The sequence below is a fragment of the Xenia sp. Carnegie-2017 genome, unplaced genomic scaffold (assembly GCF_021976095.1).
Source record: "Xenia sp. Carnegie-2017 unplaced genomic scaffold, XeniaSp_v1 HiC_scaffold_19, whole genome shotgun sequence".
Taxonomy (NCBI): Eukaryota; Metazoa; Cnidaria; class Anthozoa; order Malacalcyonacea; family Xeniidae; genus Xenia; species Xenia sp. Carnegie-2017.
Window position 1 is genome coordinate 2872262 of NW_025813481.1, and position 13444 is coordinate 2885705.

The 13444-nt window shown below is 33.9% G+C and overlaps 4 protein-coding genes across 6 annotated transcripts in view; all 4 read left to right on the forward strand.

Annotated features, from left to right (window-relative positions):
* Window positions 1–6566, forward strand: part of LOC124438463 — a 30299-nt gene extending 23733 nt beyond the window's left edge. Inside the window, exons 3-6 of the mRNA XM_046988624.1 lie at window positions 2973–3135; window positions 4758–5017; window positions 5205–5304; window positions 5409–6566. Coding sequence (XP_046844580.1) covers window positions 3116–3135; window positions 4758–5017; window positions 5205–5304; window positions 5409–6336 — 1308 coding nt within the window. The 5' untranslated portion in view covers window positions 2973–3115 and the 3' untranslated portion in view covers window positions 6337–6566. The remainder of the gene's footprint in view (window positions 1–2972; window positions 3136–4757; window positions 5018–5204; window positions 5305–5408) is intronic.
* The window catches only part of LOC124438461, a 120403-nt gene that overhangs the window by 23713 nt on the left and 83246 nt on the right, over window positions 1–13444 (forward strand). The window lies entirely within an intron of this gene.
* Window positions 1–13444, forward strand: part of LOC124438454 — a 73929-nt gene that overhangs the window by 21108 nt on the left and 39377 nt on the right. Inside the window, exon 20 of the mRNA XM_046988610.1 lies at window positions 141–228. Within this exon, the coding sequence (XP_046844566.1) occupies window positions 141–228 (88 nt within the window). The remainder of the gene's footprint in view (window positions 1–140; window positions 229–13444) is intronic.
* The window catches only part of LOC124438452, a 31483-nt gene that overhangs the window by 2994 nt on the left and 15045 nt on the right, over window positions 1–13444 (forward strand). Inside the window, exon 2 of one of the 2 annotated variants that reach the window (XM_046988606.1) lies at window positions 12938–13108. The gene's annotated coding sequence lies outside the window, so the exon portion shown is untranslated. Of the gene's footprint in view, window positions 1–12442; window positions 13109–13444 lie in introns of those variants that run through there. The other variant, XM_046988607.1, reaches the window with a different exon arrangement.

Genomic DNA, 13444 nt, shown 5'->3' on the forward strand with positions numbered 1-13444 from the left:
AAAATTCAAATCCAGGATGACACAATTATCGTTTTTTTTCAAAGTTCAAAATTGCGCAGTAGATTCTTTTTAATAATTAATTTTCTTATTGTGTTGAGCTCTCCGTTTAGTGACATTTACTTTATGTGCTCCACTTCCAGATAACACCCCCAACACAAAGGATTTCATAAAAAAGTTTCAAACAAAAGACTACAAAATCAAACCAAGTGTGCATGAAGCATTGGAAAGGTATAAATATTTATAGATATAGTTCAGCTTTGAGTCTTATAACATGACAAGTGAGCATGCTATGTTTTTCTCAAATATCTTGATTTTCTACATTATAGTTTTCCATGGCTTTGTGGCGATTATGGTGTAGCTCTTCCCACCGATGAAATGCCATATCTTCATTTGTTTCTTGAAGTCGACCAAAAAATGAAAATGAAGACTTTAAAACAAGAAATAGATGCAATATTTGAATGGAATGCTTCAAAATATGTCGAATTACGTTACATTGAACCGTCTGACGAAATAGTGATTCAACCGCTTTCCAAAACGATATTGTGTTGAATTTGATATGGGCCTGGTTACTATAAAGTTTCTCTGACATTTACGTAATAGTAGGAAGTTAACACTTACATATATCAGTAAGTATAGACGTAAAGTATAGAAAATAGAGCGACTTGTTGTAATCCTGTCGTTGTTGATAATGATAAAGGTTGTTCTTCAATGGCTTAAACCGAGTCTCCATATTGTGATTTGTCGAGGACTACAGCTTTGGAGGCCAGCATTCTCGATAAGCTGTTATTAAATGCATTACTAAGCTAATTAAAATGTTACTCTTGAATAACTAAAAGCTGATAAACCATTAGCTACTGAGCTTTCTGTATTAAAGCTTACTTTTGAAATAATTAAAAACTGATATTAAAGTTAGGAAGGGCTATTTTTTGGAAAAGTAAATGATAGAGATTTGAAAGCGCGTTCGAATGGCGGTTTCAAACTTCGTACAAAAAGCCTTTTGTTGATTATTTTCACTGTTTATTACATTCATTTTTCGTTTAAAAATGTCCAAATGCTATAAATGACGATTTACACGTTTTGGAAATCAAAAATTTCTTTTAGTAACTTGCCCCGGACTCCCTTGTTGTGATCTCACAATCGCGTTTTCTTTGTTTGCGTCTAACAACAACTTTCATATGGGTGGTGGCAGGTTTTAAAGGGTCTAAGTTTAACACAGTTTCACCAACAAAGCGAACAAAGTCCTTCCCAAAACTTCCCATACTATTAAAGGTCTTCATACATGTATCTTGAAAATATTAATTACGTCAAATGGTGTTGCTATAGCGTCCAGGAAATACTATGCCTGCCCAGTCGCGTAGCAAACTCTTTAATTGGGAGGGAGCACATATTCATATATTAATGTTCTGCGGCATTAAGTGTCTTTGAAATCCATTGTTTTCAACGGATTAAGACATACATATATGAATTTGTGCCAAATGAACGATTCTGGTACGCAAAGTTCTTGCCTGAGACTAAAAGATACTTTAAAGAAATTGGGATTTGTTTGAAAACGTCTGCTTTAAGGACTTCTTACGTGTGAAACAATGACATTGGCGCAACATGCTCTTATTTGTTATTAATGCACTAATGCATAGATGTAAATGAAAAGTATTTTGCCGGAAAGAGTTGGCAAGTTTTTCATGGTCTATTTAGAGTTTATTTCTCATTTCACTTGATCAAGTAATCAATCTTACAAAATAAACATAGAAATAGAATGGAATACAAATTATACAACGAGAATTTATATTTTGACTCATATAGGTAATTTACCTAATGATTTTTTTCAGGGCATTTTTAACTATATACGTAACTACTACAGCATTTACTCCAGTAGGCCACAGCAGTGACCACGGATTATCGGCTGATAGCAGCCGCAGTAAAGCTTCTGCAACATCTCAAGCAATGAGAAACAGCAATTGCAAACACAGCATACTTCTTCCGAAATACAAGCATCTTTTATCCAATCTGTTCAACCTGACAAAAGTTCCCCAAAGCCCAAAATACCATATTTTATGTGTCCTCGACTCTTCGCTACAAAGCGCTAAACAGCTTTTCGTAGGACGTTGTCAACTTACTTGTCACATACTTACTTACTGGACATACTTAATCTTTACTTGGTTTTACTGTATTTTCTTGAAAAGTTACATATCTATTTTATGTCAATTAGCAGTCAATTGTTATGTTAATAGCGTTTTTTACTGTAATCTTATTTCATACCTTTTCTTGCTGTGCCAAACAGGAGTAAATTGTTTAACTGATGAATATCTTTATGGTATGGCTATAGTGCAATTGCACACTTGAAATAAGCGTTAAAAAAGAGGCTGTTGTTGAGAAGAGAAGTCAATGAAACCAAGAAAAGCTTCATTACAGGTTATCTATTATCTGTCTAAACGAATTAAATTTATTTAGTTTTTGCTTTTGATGCTCAATACTCTGGGTTTATTTGTGTTGTTCAACACACCCTGTTGACTTCTTGAAAAGCTTTACGTGTTGTTTTTGCTTTTTGTTTGCTTTCATAAAACGTTTGTTATCTCTTTTATGAATAGCGTTTACGAAATGGTGATGAAAGAGAGGCAGAAAGTAGAAAAATGAAAGATTTTTGAATACATCCATCAGTTTGCAAGTAGCAATCACTCTTGTGTTTTGTTTTGTGCAACACATTTCTCTGGTAAATTTGCTAAAACTGCGCAATGCAGCATATAGCTATACATTTATCTTTCTTCAAACACTTTAGCTTCGATTTTATTTGTACCTAAAAATTGTACAAGTCATGGCTCTCCCTCGCCCTTCAAAGAGATAATAACAAATATTTTTACCTTGCTAATTTATGTCATGCAGTGATCTTTTGAAATTTTTACATTGTTAGAAGACAATTTATGTATGTAGTGATGCAAGACGACCCATCCTTGTTATCTTGATGCGTCACACGGAAGAAAATACCGCGAAGAAGACAGCGTTGAATTGTACCTAGTGATCAAAGAGTTCTACTTTTATACACTTATTTGTATTATATTTTTCACATGGGAAAGGCTGGTACACTTTAAACTACGATGCTATTTTTGTGAATTCTTTCAGTATGTTCAATAACAATGACAGGTATGCTTTAAAATACATGGTTTTATATGTGAATTCTTTCAGTATATTAAAAAATGTTAAGAAAATTCTGTTGCTTTTGACATTTACTTTAACTCGCCCAAATGTTAAGCGGTTAAAGGTATACATTTTACTCATCACAAAAAAGTCGAAACAATCATTCAGGCAATAGCTAAATGTTCAGACTATTCCATTTGTTCGTAGGTAGTTTTCCGCCCCGTTTTTATCCTCAAGCAAAGTTATATCATAATCTTAAGATATACCATGACCTTAAAAAAGAACTATATCATAAGTTTTCATTCATCAAGCAACGTTGCTTCCCTTATATATTTTTGCTCATACAATAAATAGTATTAAAGTGTGGCCGGAAGTGAACACGCAAGCAAATTTTCCTCTCATTATTTGACGAAAAATAACTTTTGGAAAAGTGAGACTTGGTGTTGTTTAAATAGGTTTTTAAGCTCAGAATTGTAGCTACCTAAAAATGTTTATACAATTGTTTCTTAAATATTTACATGAATAGAAACAGTTATTATCTTTGATGATCTGATTATCAACCAGGTGCAGATTTAGGGTAAGTCAGTTGACTTACGCAAATTCCATATATTTGGTAGTTGTTCTGTGTTCTACAGTTAGTTGTCATTCCGGAAAGTTTGCATGTCGCCCACATTACCTCAATTATTTTTGGCATGACAAAAATGTAAACATGTCCTTGAACCAAATACATAATTGGATGGCCACCTTTAACTAAAATGCCTGAACGCGCATTTACTTGCTTTCAGACATGCATGTCTATAAGCCTTGCATTTCATAGCATTACTGCCGTTATGAACTTTTTCGTGGCCGTGGTTGGAAAAATTGGGGCAAGTGGAACTGCTGGTGTAAAATTTTGACTGGGAGTAGCATTCCGGTTATATTCAGTTCTGTGGAATCTTGGTTTTGCCTTGGTGTAAAAAGTTCTTTATATTTCAAAGAAATTGCCCTATAAAAATAAATAAATTGAAATGAATAATTGAATTACAACAAATCATCGGCTCAAAATCTTGAGTCTCGAGGTTGCCATGACCTGCTATCGAGTTCTCCCAAAGGTCAACCTCCTTGGTTTGCATACAAACACAGTAAACATCTTTCATTTCTTAAATGAAACACAACTTCCAACATTTAATGGAGGGATAGTACTTTCAGCAAAACTCGTGCAGTTAATTGAGTTGACTTTGCGTTTATCATTGTTGCGCTCATTACATTCGTAAAAAATTCTTTCAGACTGTTGCTAATAAGTTGACAATCGACCATGCCAATCACAGCCTCACTCATAAGTAGTTGGTTCAAAAGTCGAATTAATCTCCTTCGAGATAAGGAAGATAATTATTTACCATCAATAAATAAGACAGAGTGACTAATCTGTGACAGCTAGTCTGAGTGACAGCTGAAGCTAGAATACAGACCATCAACCAACGAGGCGTTAAAACACTTATTAATCTACTATCCAATACAGAGAAGTGTGAAAGGCTGTAGAGTCAGGAACCAACAGTCAAATAAGACAAGTGATGTCTGCTCAATTTTCATCAATTGTAAACCTTTAATTTGAAAATTCTAATACAAAAAGATGGCAATGATTATTTTAGAACAGATAAGATGAATAGAAAGACTGAACGCAAGCAATGGTACGATCGACCACTGGAAAAATCACAGTCTGAACTGTTTTGGGAAATTTGCGATGCAAAGATGTATTTCAAAGAAACAATATCCAATCCCACTGTTTTGTGGAAGCTTGCAATCATACAAAATGAGGAAAACGTTGATATGTTTCGTGATACAAGGAGCCAACCAAAGATGAAGCAATCGCAAGGTCTAAGGTCTCTCAACTCAGATGGTCGTATAAAAAGTGAGTAAAGAGCTAATTGTCTTTGTAACCTTACACAATAACTAAATTGTTCTGTACTTTTCTAGTTATGCCTAAGTTCAAATTTTTTAATGGTATTGCATAATATAATTTTTTTTCTTGTCAGTCAAATGTCCCCTTTTGCAAACAACGATTATCGTAATCTTGATTTTATGTTATTTTTTTGCAGATCATATTGTTCTCATTACCAACGGGAGCAAATTTTTTAAAGAAAGATTTCTAACCAATGATTACAAAGTAAAAGAAAGTGTGCATGAAAAATTGGAAAGGTAAATCTTTCTTAACTCTTATAATTCAGTTTTTGAGTCATTTGACTTGACAAGTGAGTATGTTGCTGTTTTTTTCCAAGTACCTTCATTTTTTACATTTGCAGTTTTTCATGGCTTTGTGGCGATTATGGTGTAGCTCGTCCGACCAATCAAATGCCATATCTTCATTTGTTTCTTGAAGTCGACCAATCAAAGAAAGATAATAAACTTTTGAAACAAGAAATTGATGAAATATTTGAATGGAATGCTTCAAAATATATCGAATTACGTTTTATCAACCCATCTGACGAAATTATAATTTATCCGCTTTCGAAGATGGTTCAATCAAAGCGTGATAATGCGTCCAAACCATCCTGTGGAACGTTGACTCTGTTCTGCTGCAAAGATGGAAAACATTACGCGTTGACTTGTCTACATACTGGATATAAAAATTCTCCCGAAAGCGAAAATAAGTTCTTGTACATTCAAGACGAAATAAATAATAATAAAAGGGATTTTGAGGAATTTATGCACGAAAACAAATATTCGTACATTCATAACGATGGCAGAGAAATAGCTCTTGGCGAATTTTCGCATTACTCATTTGATCAAGAAACCGATATAATGGCCATCCTAGTTGATAATAAAGAAATTGAATTCACTGCAGCTAAAATAGAGATATCACGTTCTCTAGAGAATGTGTTTGAGTTGCTGTCAGAGAGAGAAAACGATGAGCAACAGACACCTGTTTATAAAGCTGGCGACGATGTCGGCGGGAGCATTGTTGACCTCAATCGTACCGTACGTTACAAGGGAAAAATAGTGTTCCGTGACGTGGTGGCTGTAGAAAGTGATCACGAATTTATTCAGCAAAGTGACTCGGGATCTCTGGTTTATTTTAGTGATAAGAACAACAAGAAGATACCGTTTGCATATGCTGTTGCTGTTGCGTCCAGAAAGAACAAGAAGTACTATGCTTGCCTGAGACTAAAAGATGCTTTGGATAAATTAGGACTTCTCCAAAATGCCAGTTTCAAGGACTTCTGCGTGTGAAACAATGAAATTGTTGCATACATGCACTTATTTAACATTTCAAATTTTTGCTCTTAGTACTTGTACATTCATCTAATATTTTTGCATGGCCAATCTAGCGTAAAGCAAAATAAAGTGTAGAAGCAAGATTTTATTCTATAGTCGATATCATTGTTATAAAAATGATTCGCAATGATCCTCTACTACATAAGATTCCTAAATTCAAATACAAATTTAAAAGCACCTACCAACAAGATGTTGAGACACCCGACAAAGTCGAATTTTTACTTAGCTATCTAAAAATCTATCTTTACAGATAGCGTTGAGTACAAAAAATTAAAGAAGTTTGTGTAGTTGGATTTTTGTACAACTACATATACATTTTATACCAGACATAAACTGTTTATACATAATAAAAAAGTGTACTCTTGGAAAAAATTTCCTAAAATAAGACGGAAACGCGTATTGTGCATTGCACAACCGGCATTTTTAAAAATGCATGAATTTTTACCAGTGAGCGAACTGTTGTCCATTGAACAAAGCCTTTTGCTCAAAACTTTGTCATATGGACTGTGTGCGACAAGCTTTTGGCTCACGGGCAGACAAGACAAACGAGATCTATGAGTTTAACTGTTCACCATTTCAAATTAACTTTGTGCATTGTCATATTTTAGTAGAAGTTAGAGAATAAAATTCGCACGTCAACTCCCATTACAAGAGTTGTAACAGGCTAACATCACTTATATTCATGTCATACAAATATATTTTCTATTATATTGACGCTTAATTTGACTCAGTCCAGTTATGATATAAACTTAAAGTATTGCTTTTCTAGTAGAATAAAGCAAGCACTTGTTTCAGTTATGTTCATCGATAGTTGAAAAACATGACTACGCTTCTTTTTGTTATAAGTGTGATGTAACAAATGTGATATAACGCTGGTTCTTATTGGAATTTGGAAGGACTCAAATCATGTAGTTATTTACAGACAAGACGCTACAACCATCTTGTAAAGGCGAGAACATATCGTTTCGAAAAAGAAAGGACAAGAAAAGACAAGAAATGTTGGAATGCATTTAATTCTCCAGTCTGCCATTTGTTGATGCAACATATAATTTGTGTTCAGCAGTAGCAGATACATCGTTTGGAAAAATAAATTAGCTCATTCATTTAAACTTTTATAAATAAAGGTATTTTGAATTGAGAGTAGATTGAACATAAACGTACTAAACATAAACTCAGCTCATTGTGCAAATCTTCTGTATTCCGAAAGTTCAAGATAGATTTAGATTTGTAATACATCTGATGTCTGGAGTCAATAAGGATGCATATACAATAGTTATCACCCAATGCTTCACAAAAGCCAGATGGCTAAACGGAATAGCCATTAGACAACAACAATCTCATGAAGATTTAGCTGCCATGACTGACATTTAGATTAGACGTAAACCATTATAGATTCCTTGAGTCAATCAGTCGAAAGCAGTGCGCTTGTGGCTACTTTTGTCATTGACGAAAGACGGATAAAAAGGGCACAGCTATCATTATTTGTTCAAAAATGTGCTGCATGGTATCGTTCCATAAGATAAGCTTAAATTTTATTACTTGTTGGTGCTATACCAAATCCTGGCATAACATTACTTACTGAAATTGTTTGAAAAAATTGAAATGATGCACTTTCTCCACAAAATTCTTAATCACATCCTTGAATAAGCCCTGCAATCATTAATTCGTTTCCATTGGTTCTTTGCTTTTCAATAGGTGATTGAAATCTCAAAAGTTTTCATCGTTCTTTATGGACAAACAAAATCTCTGCCAAATCAGTTTTTTATCATCAACCATTCAGGGTGAGTAGATATTTGTTAATGGTGATATATTAAATTTCTCCTTGGGGCTCTTTGGTTGGTTTTTTGCATATATTAGCTTGCAATTATTGAATAAAATTCTTTATAATTATTTGAATGAGATAAAATGGGATAAGTTCCTGTAAGATATTGAAGGAAAGCTTAAAAAAGGGGAAAGTAGATGGGAGTAATCATGAAAATTGTGAAATATTACCTGGAATAAGTAATGTCAAAAAATAAGCACGAGCGTCGAGACTTTTTATATTGCTCTAGAGGTTTACAAAGACAAAGACATTGGAACTTTTTTTAAATCCTTTTTTGTTCTTCTTTTGTTATTCTCTTAGCTTATTCTTGAATTTTTTCTTTATGCTTGTTCTTATGTTGATGCTTATGTCACATGCCTCGTTGAATGTCTTTGTTTTCTCTTTTGTCTACATTTGTGCTTATCCTTATTTCACTCGTGTGTCTTGTCTTGTCTTGCGTCATCCAATGCCAGATGGCAAAGGCGAAACATGAACGTATTCCAAGTGCCAGCGTGGTGCTGTAATTGAACTTGTTCATGTTTTTTCTAATAGCTGAATACGTAAAACGGTTCGCCAGGCCTGAGATACGCTTACGGTTCTCACAAAACTGGAGCAGTGCACCCTCCCGTTGTCATGTAGCATGTTCATCCGCCAAGCTGCGATGCTGCTCTGCCGAAACGTCAGTCTGTTGATGCTCGCCACAGGAACTACAACTACCCGTAAGAGTAGAGGAATTTCTTCTCGAGGTTAAACTCCTCTAGATCCGATGTGTTTAGTTCCATGCAGGACCACCTTGTGCAGGATGCGGCTCTTTACCACGCACATCGGTCTTTACTATGGATAGGCTACTGCAGACTGCAGTCCTGAATGTTGGGTGTATTACGCATCACATAGTACTGGGTACGGGAAGACCAGTCGAGAAGGCTATACCAACTTGGAAAGGTACTACTTCTCTGCATAACCCCTTGGTCCCTACTCGTGCGAAGCAGGATTTAAGGACAAACAAAGACAAAAGAAAATACAATAAGGCGATAAAGTGACTGACACAAGCATCAGCATAAACATAAGCATAAACACAGCAACTTAACATAAGCATAAATTAGAACACAAAAACATTGAAAAGAAAATCCTTTTTCTTTTACGTCCTCCAATCTCTGGAGAATATGTTTTGCTTTGTTTTATCGCTTGCGCTTATGTTGCTAGTGAAAACTAGGCTTTAGTGTCATTACATAGCAATAATTTCAGTCTACAATTATTTAGGCTGCGTTTACACTATACCGGATTCGCTCATCACGACATCTTCATTTGCTTTAAAGTGTTAACTGTTCGCAGTTAAAGCTTATTAAGTTGACAGATTTAGTCCATTTCATTGTGTTTCCGACGTTGAACAATTTCACTGCCTTTTAATACAAAGAATATTCAACCTGCTACGATAGCAATCCGATATAGTGTAAACGGGGCCTTAGTTATCATAACATTTCTGTCTACATTAAAGGTGGTTACTTTGGGTCATATGATGTCTTTCATGCATATTTAGGGTATATTTCTGTAAAAGAATTTGGAGGGCACTTTGTTTGTCATTATTTATTTGTTGGTCAAAAAACGGTGAATAGATTTACGTGTAAATTGTTAGTGATTGACGTTGAAGTATATGTTGAAGACTATTTAGTTGAGAAATTTTAGGAATATGTTATGTGCCTTTGTAATTGCCTATATTTGCACCTTACATGATGAAAGCAAATATTTTCTAATTTCAGACCAATTTTTCTGAAGACATTCATCCTATAATTACGACAGGATTTAGTTACCTCATCAGTATATTTCATCGTGCTCTGTTCTTTGTTTCAGTCGTTTAAATGAAGGTTTGTGTCCAAATTATTCAATCGTGAATTCGTATTGTATTAATGTTTATAGAAAAGCAACTGTCACTGATTAAAAGAGATTGACTGTCTGTTTTGAGTGAGAATACACCACACATGTTTACACTGCCTTTACCCAATGAAAGGCACGACATTCTTATGTGATAAACTAGTCTGAAAGGATATTCCATTGGTCATAATTAGAGTAAAAGAATCAACTATACTGAATGATTCTCCCATCGCCTGTGTGACATTTGCTCAGGAATTGTGTAGTTTTTTCTGGCTCCATGTTTTGACAATAATTAATATATTACAAGGTATAGCATATTTATTAAGTCTTAGGGCTATTTAATTTTTTTGACGCTCTTCTCAGAGATATGTACATAAAACAAATGTCCTGTGTTACTTGTGTGATCCACAAAAATTGACGTTCTCTAAGTCTTTTTTGCTTAGCTCCACACTTTATAAACGTAGAAGTAATATATTACATAAAAGTAATAAAAAATACATGAAATACTACATCCAATAATCTTAATTTAAACTGAATTAAAAATAATGAAATTATATATAACACTTACACTGACATCATACAAGTGTTGATGAATAGTTCCATACAGGCTCAATTTCAGAAAAATTGACTTATGAAATATCTTGGGAAGGATTTATTCTCTATAAAATTCTGTGAAAGTATTTTGATGATCCTAGAGACAGACAATGGTAATGAAGATATCGGTTACTATAGAAGATTTTACCATTGTCGTTCACTCCATCACTACAGCAATCTTTATTCAATAAAACCCATGTTGCAAATTGTAAAAAGGAAGTTCAATTTCGCTTTACAACAGCAGTACTTAACCTTCATGCCCTTATTTTTTATTTCTGTCGATAATGTAAATGTTTTACATTATTTCTCGGTTAAAATTTTATCGTCTCGTGCGGATGACGTGATTCTATTTTCCCGATTATGTTTATTTAATGAAGACCATGTTGAGAAATGGATGTTCTTACAGTTTCGTGAAAACAAAAAAACAGGAAAGCATTGATGGCAATGTCGATGATAATTATGGGTAATATGTGAATTTGAGGACCAATACTCCATAACTTAGAAAAAGAGGTTACAGCCAAACACACTGGTGAGAAGGTGTACTAAGTTGGTCAAAATGGTGATGATGTGTTTAATGTTCAATATCAACAACTGTTCTTACTGTGAGAATTTTTTTTCAACCAAGAAAGTCAAACTATTACAGGTCAGTTGTATTTACTTGTACATTAAAATTTAAACATTAAACAGGACGTTGTGTCATGCTTATTTTTAGGTGAAAATCTTCAACCATTCTTCGTAAACGTTTATTTTACTTAGTGAATGAGGATGGGATTGTATCTTCTGTTATATAGGAATGGGATTTATCATCGTAAATCATCTATTTGCATCGTGTATGTATGGAATGACTTTCCTGCTTGTGTCCAAAGCTGAAAATGACAATATAAGTTTTAAACTTATATCACTTTTGATTATTGAAAACTTTCATTAAAAATTTATCAAATGGGCAAATTTCGTGTTCCTATCAAGTTCTCTCTATCACATGAATGAAAGTACGATATTTCAAAGATAATACTTTCACACTTCGAAGACTGGAAAAAGGATATCTTTTCTATGTCAATATTTACTTGTTGAACTGAGTCTCGAGAATGACAGCACGGAATAATAAAAGGAGAATTTAAGATCTGTTTTCGTTTGCCACCGTTACTGGGTTATCTTTGATGGTCGTTTATTAGAGGAAATATTTCAAGATATTTTTTCCAAAGGTAAGCTGTCAACACAGTTTTGTTTAGCATTTTGTAAGAAATAATGAGTACTATAATCTATATTATACAGGAAGAAAATGGTTTTCGCATCCCAAATGTTGCGCAATCGCTCCCAACTAACTATAATTATCTTGAATTCGACGATAAGGAAGAAAATGAATTTGTTAAAGAGGGCATATTCAGTAAAAAGGTTTACTAAAACTACAGGGGAAAACGCTGTGGACGAAATTTACAGTTATGCAAACAAGGGTGAAGTAAAAACAGACAAAATTCTCATTTCAGGCTTAGAAGATCATGAGTCTGTTGAGGAGAGCAAAGTTGACAATAGAAACAGATTGGAAATCTCTTGTTAAATCCTTCAAAGTACTCGGGTGTCAGGGAATCAAACTTGTGAAGCTAAAGAGAGTCGTTTGGATGACGTAATCCTTGTTTCCCACGAGAGTCGTGGGACGAGTTGCTAATGAGTATTGTGTTGTTGAAGAATGGAAGTCTTCTTCAGAGTTTCATGAACACAGAAAAAAGGAAAGCGATAATTTCAATGTTGATGATAACTATGGAGAATATGTGAAGTTAAAGTCCAATGCTCCACTACGTACAGAGAGGTTACAACCAATCAACTTCTCTTCCAAGGAAACAACCACATACTCATCTAATTCCATTCAAACTCACTCTATCCATCCCACTAAATCTCATCGAAATCCATTCAAACTCACTCTATCCATCCCACTAAATCTCATCGAAATCCATTCAAACTCACTCTATCCGTCCCACTAAATCTCATCGAAATCCATTCAACTCCACTTAACACACAAAAAATCACACAACATTGACATCACTACACGTTGTAATTTAACAATCTGTAAATATTGTATAATTAGAATATATGTTTTCTAAGTTCCTACATGTATGTATTCTAATCTGAAAATGTCTTATACTAAGGACTAAACGTTATTATCAACAATATTGTAATCCATAGCATATTATGTTTGAAGGCATGTAAAATTGCATGCCTGTATGACATGTAAATTGAATATCTTCAAAATTATTCAATCTTCCCCTCCCCCCTCAAGAAAACATAGACCTTTCTTAGGAAAGAATATGTTTCCTGCTGTTATTTTGAAATTCCTACATTTTTAAAATAATAGAAGTGTATGACGACGTAAAAAAACAAGGCATTATTTTAATGATTCTTATTTGTCGGAAAAACGTTATAGAAGTTAAAGTTGTTGAAATACTTGTCGGAGATTGGTGAACTATCCATGTAAGTTTTTAATACTTTGTTATTGGTGTATTCTTTACACGAATGAAGACTTTTTTTGTTGAAAAATACTAGTTCGAATTTGTAAATTCTTTTCAGTGTATATATAAGAGCAATGTAAACAAAATTACATTGCGTCAAACATTAAATTCAATCGTCAAGAGTTTGTATAATTTATGTATTTCTAAAGCTTTCGGATCATGTTTTTGAAAGGAAAGATTTTCTACACATCACGGAAAAATATTACTGCCCTAGAAATTAGTGAGGCGATAACTATATAGACAGACTATAACAATTTTATAGAATTGGAGGGATTTTTGCTCCGTTTTTTAATCACAA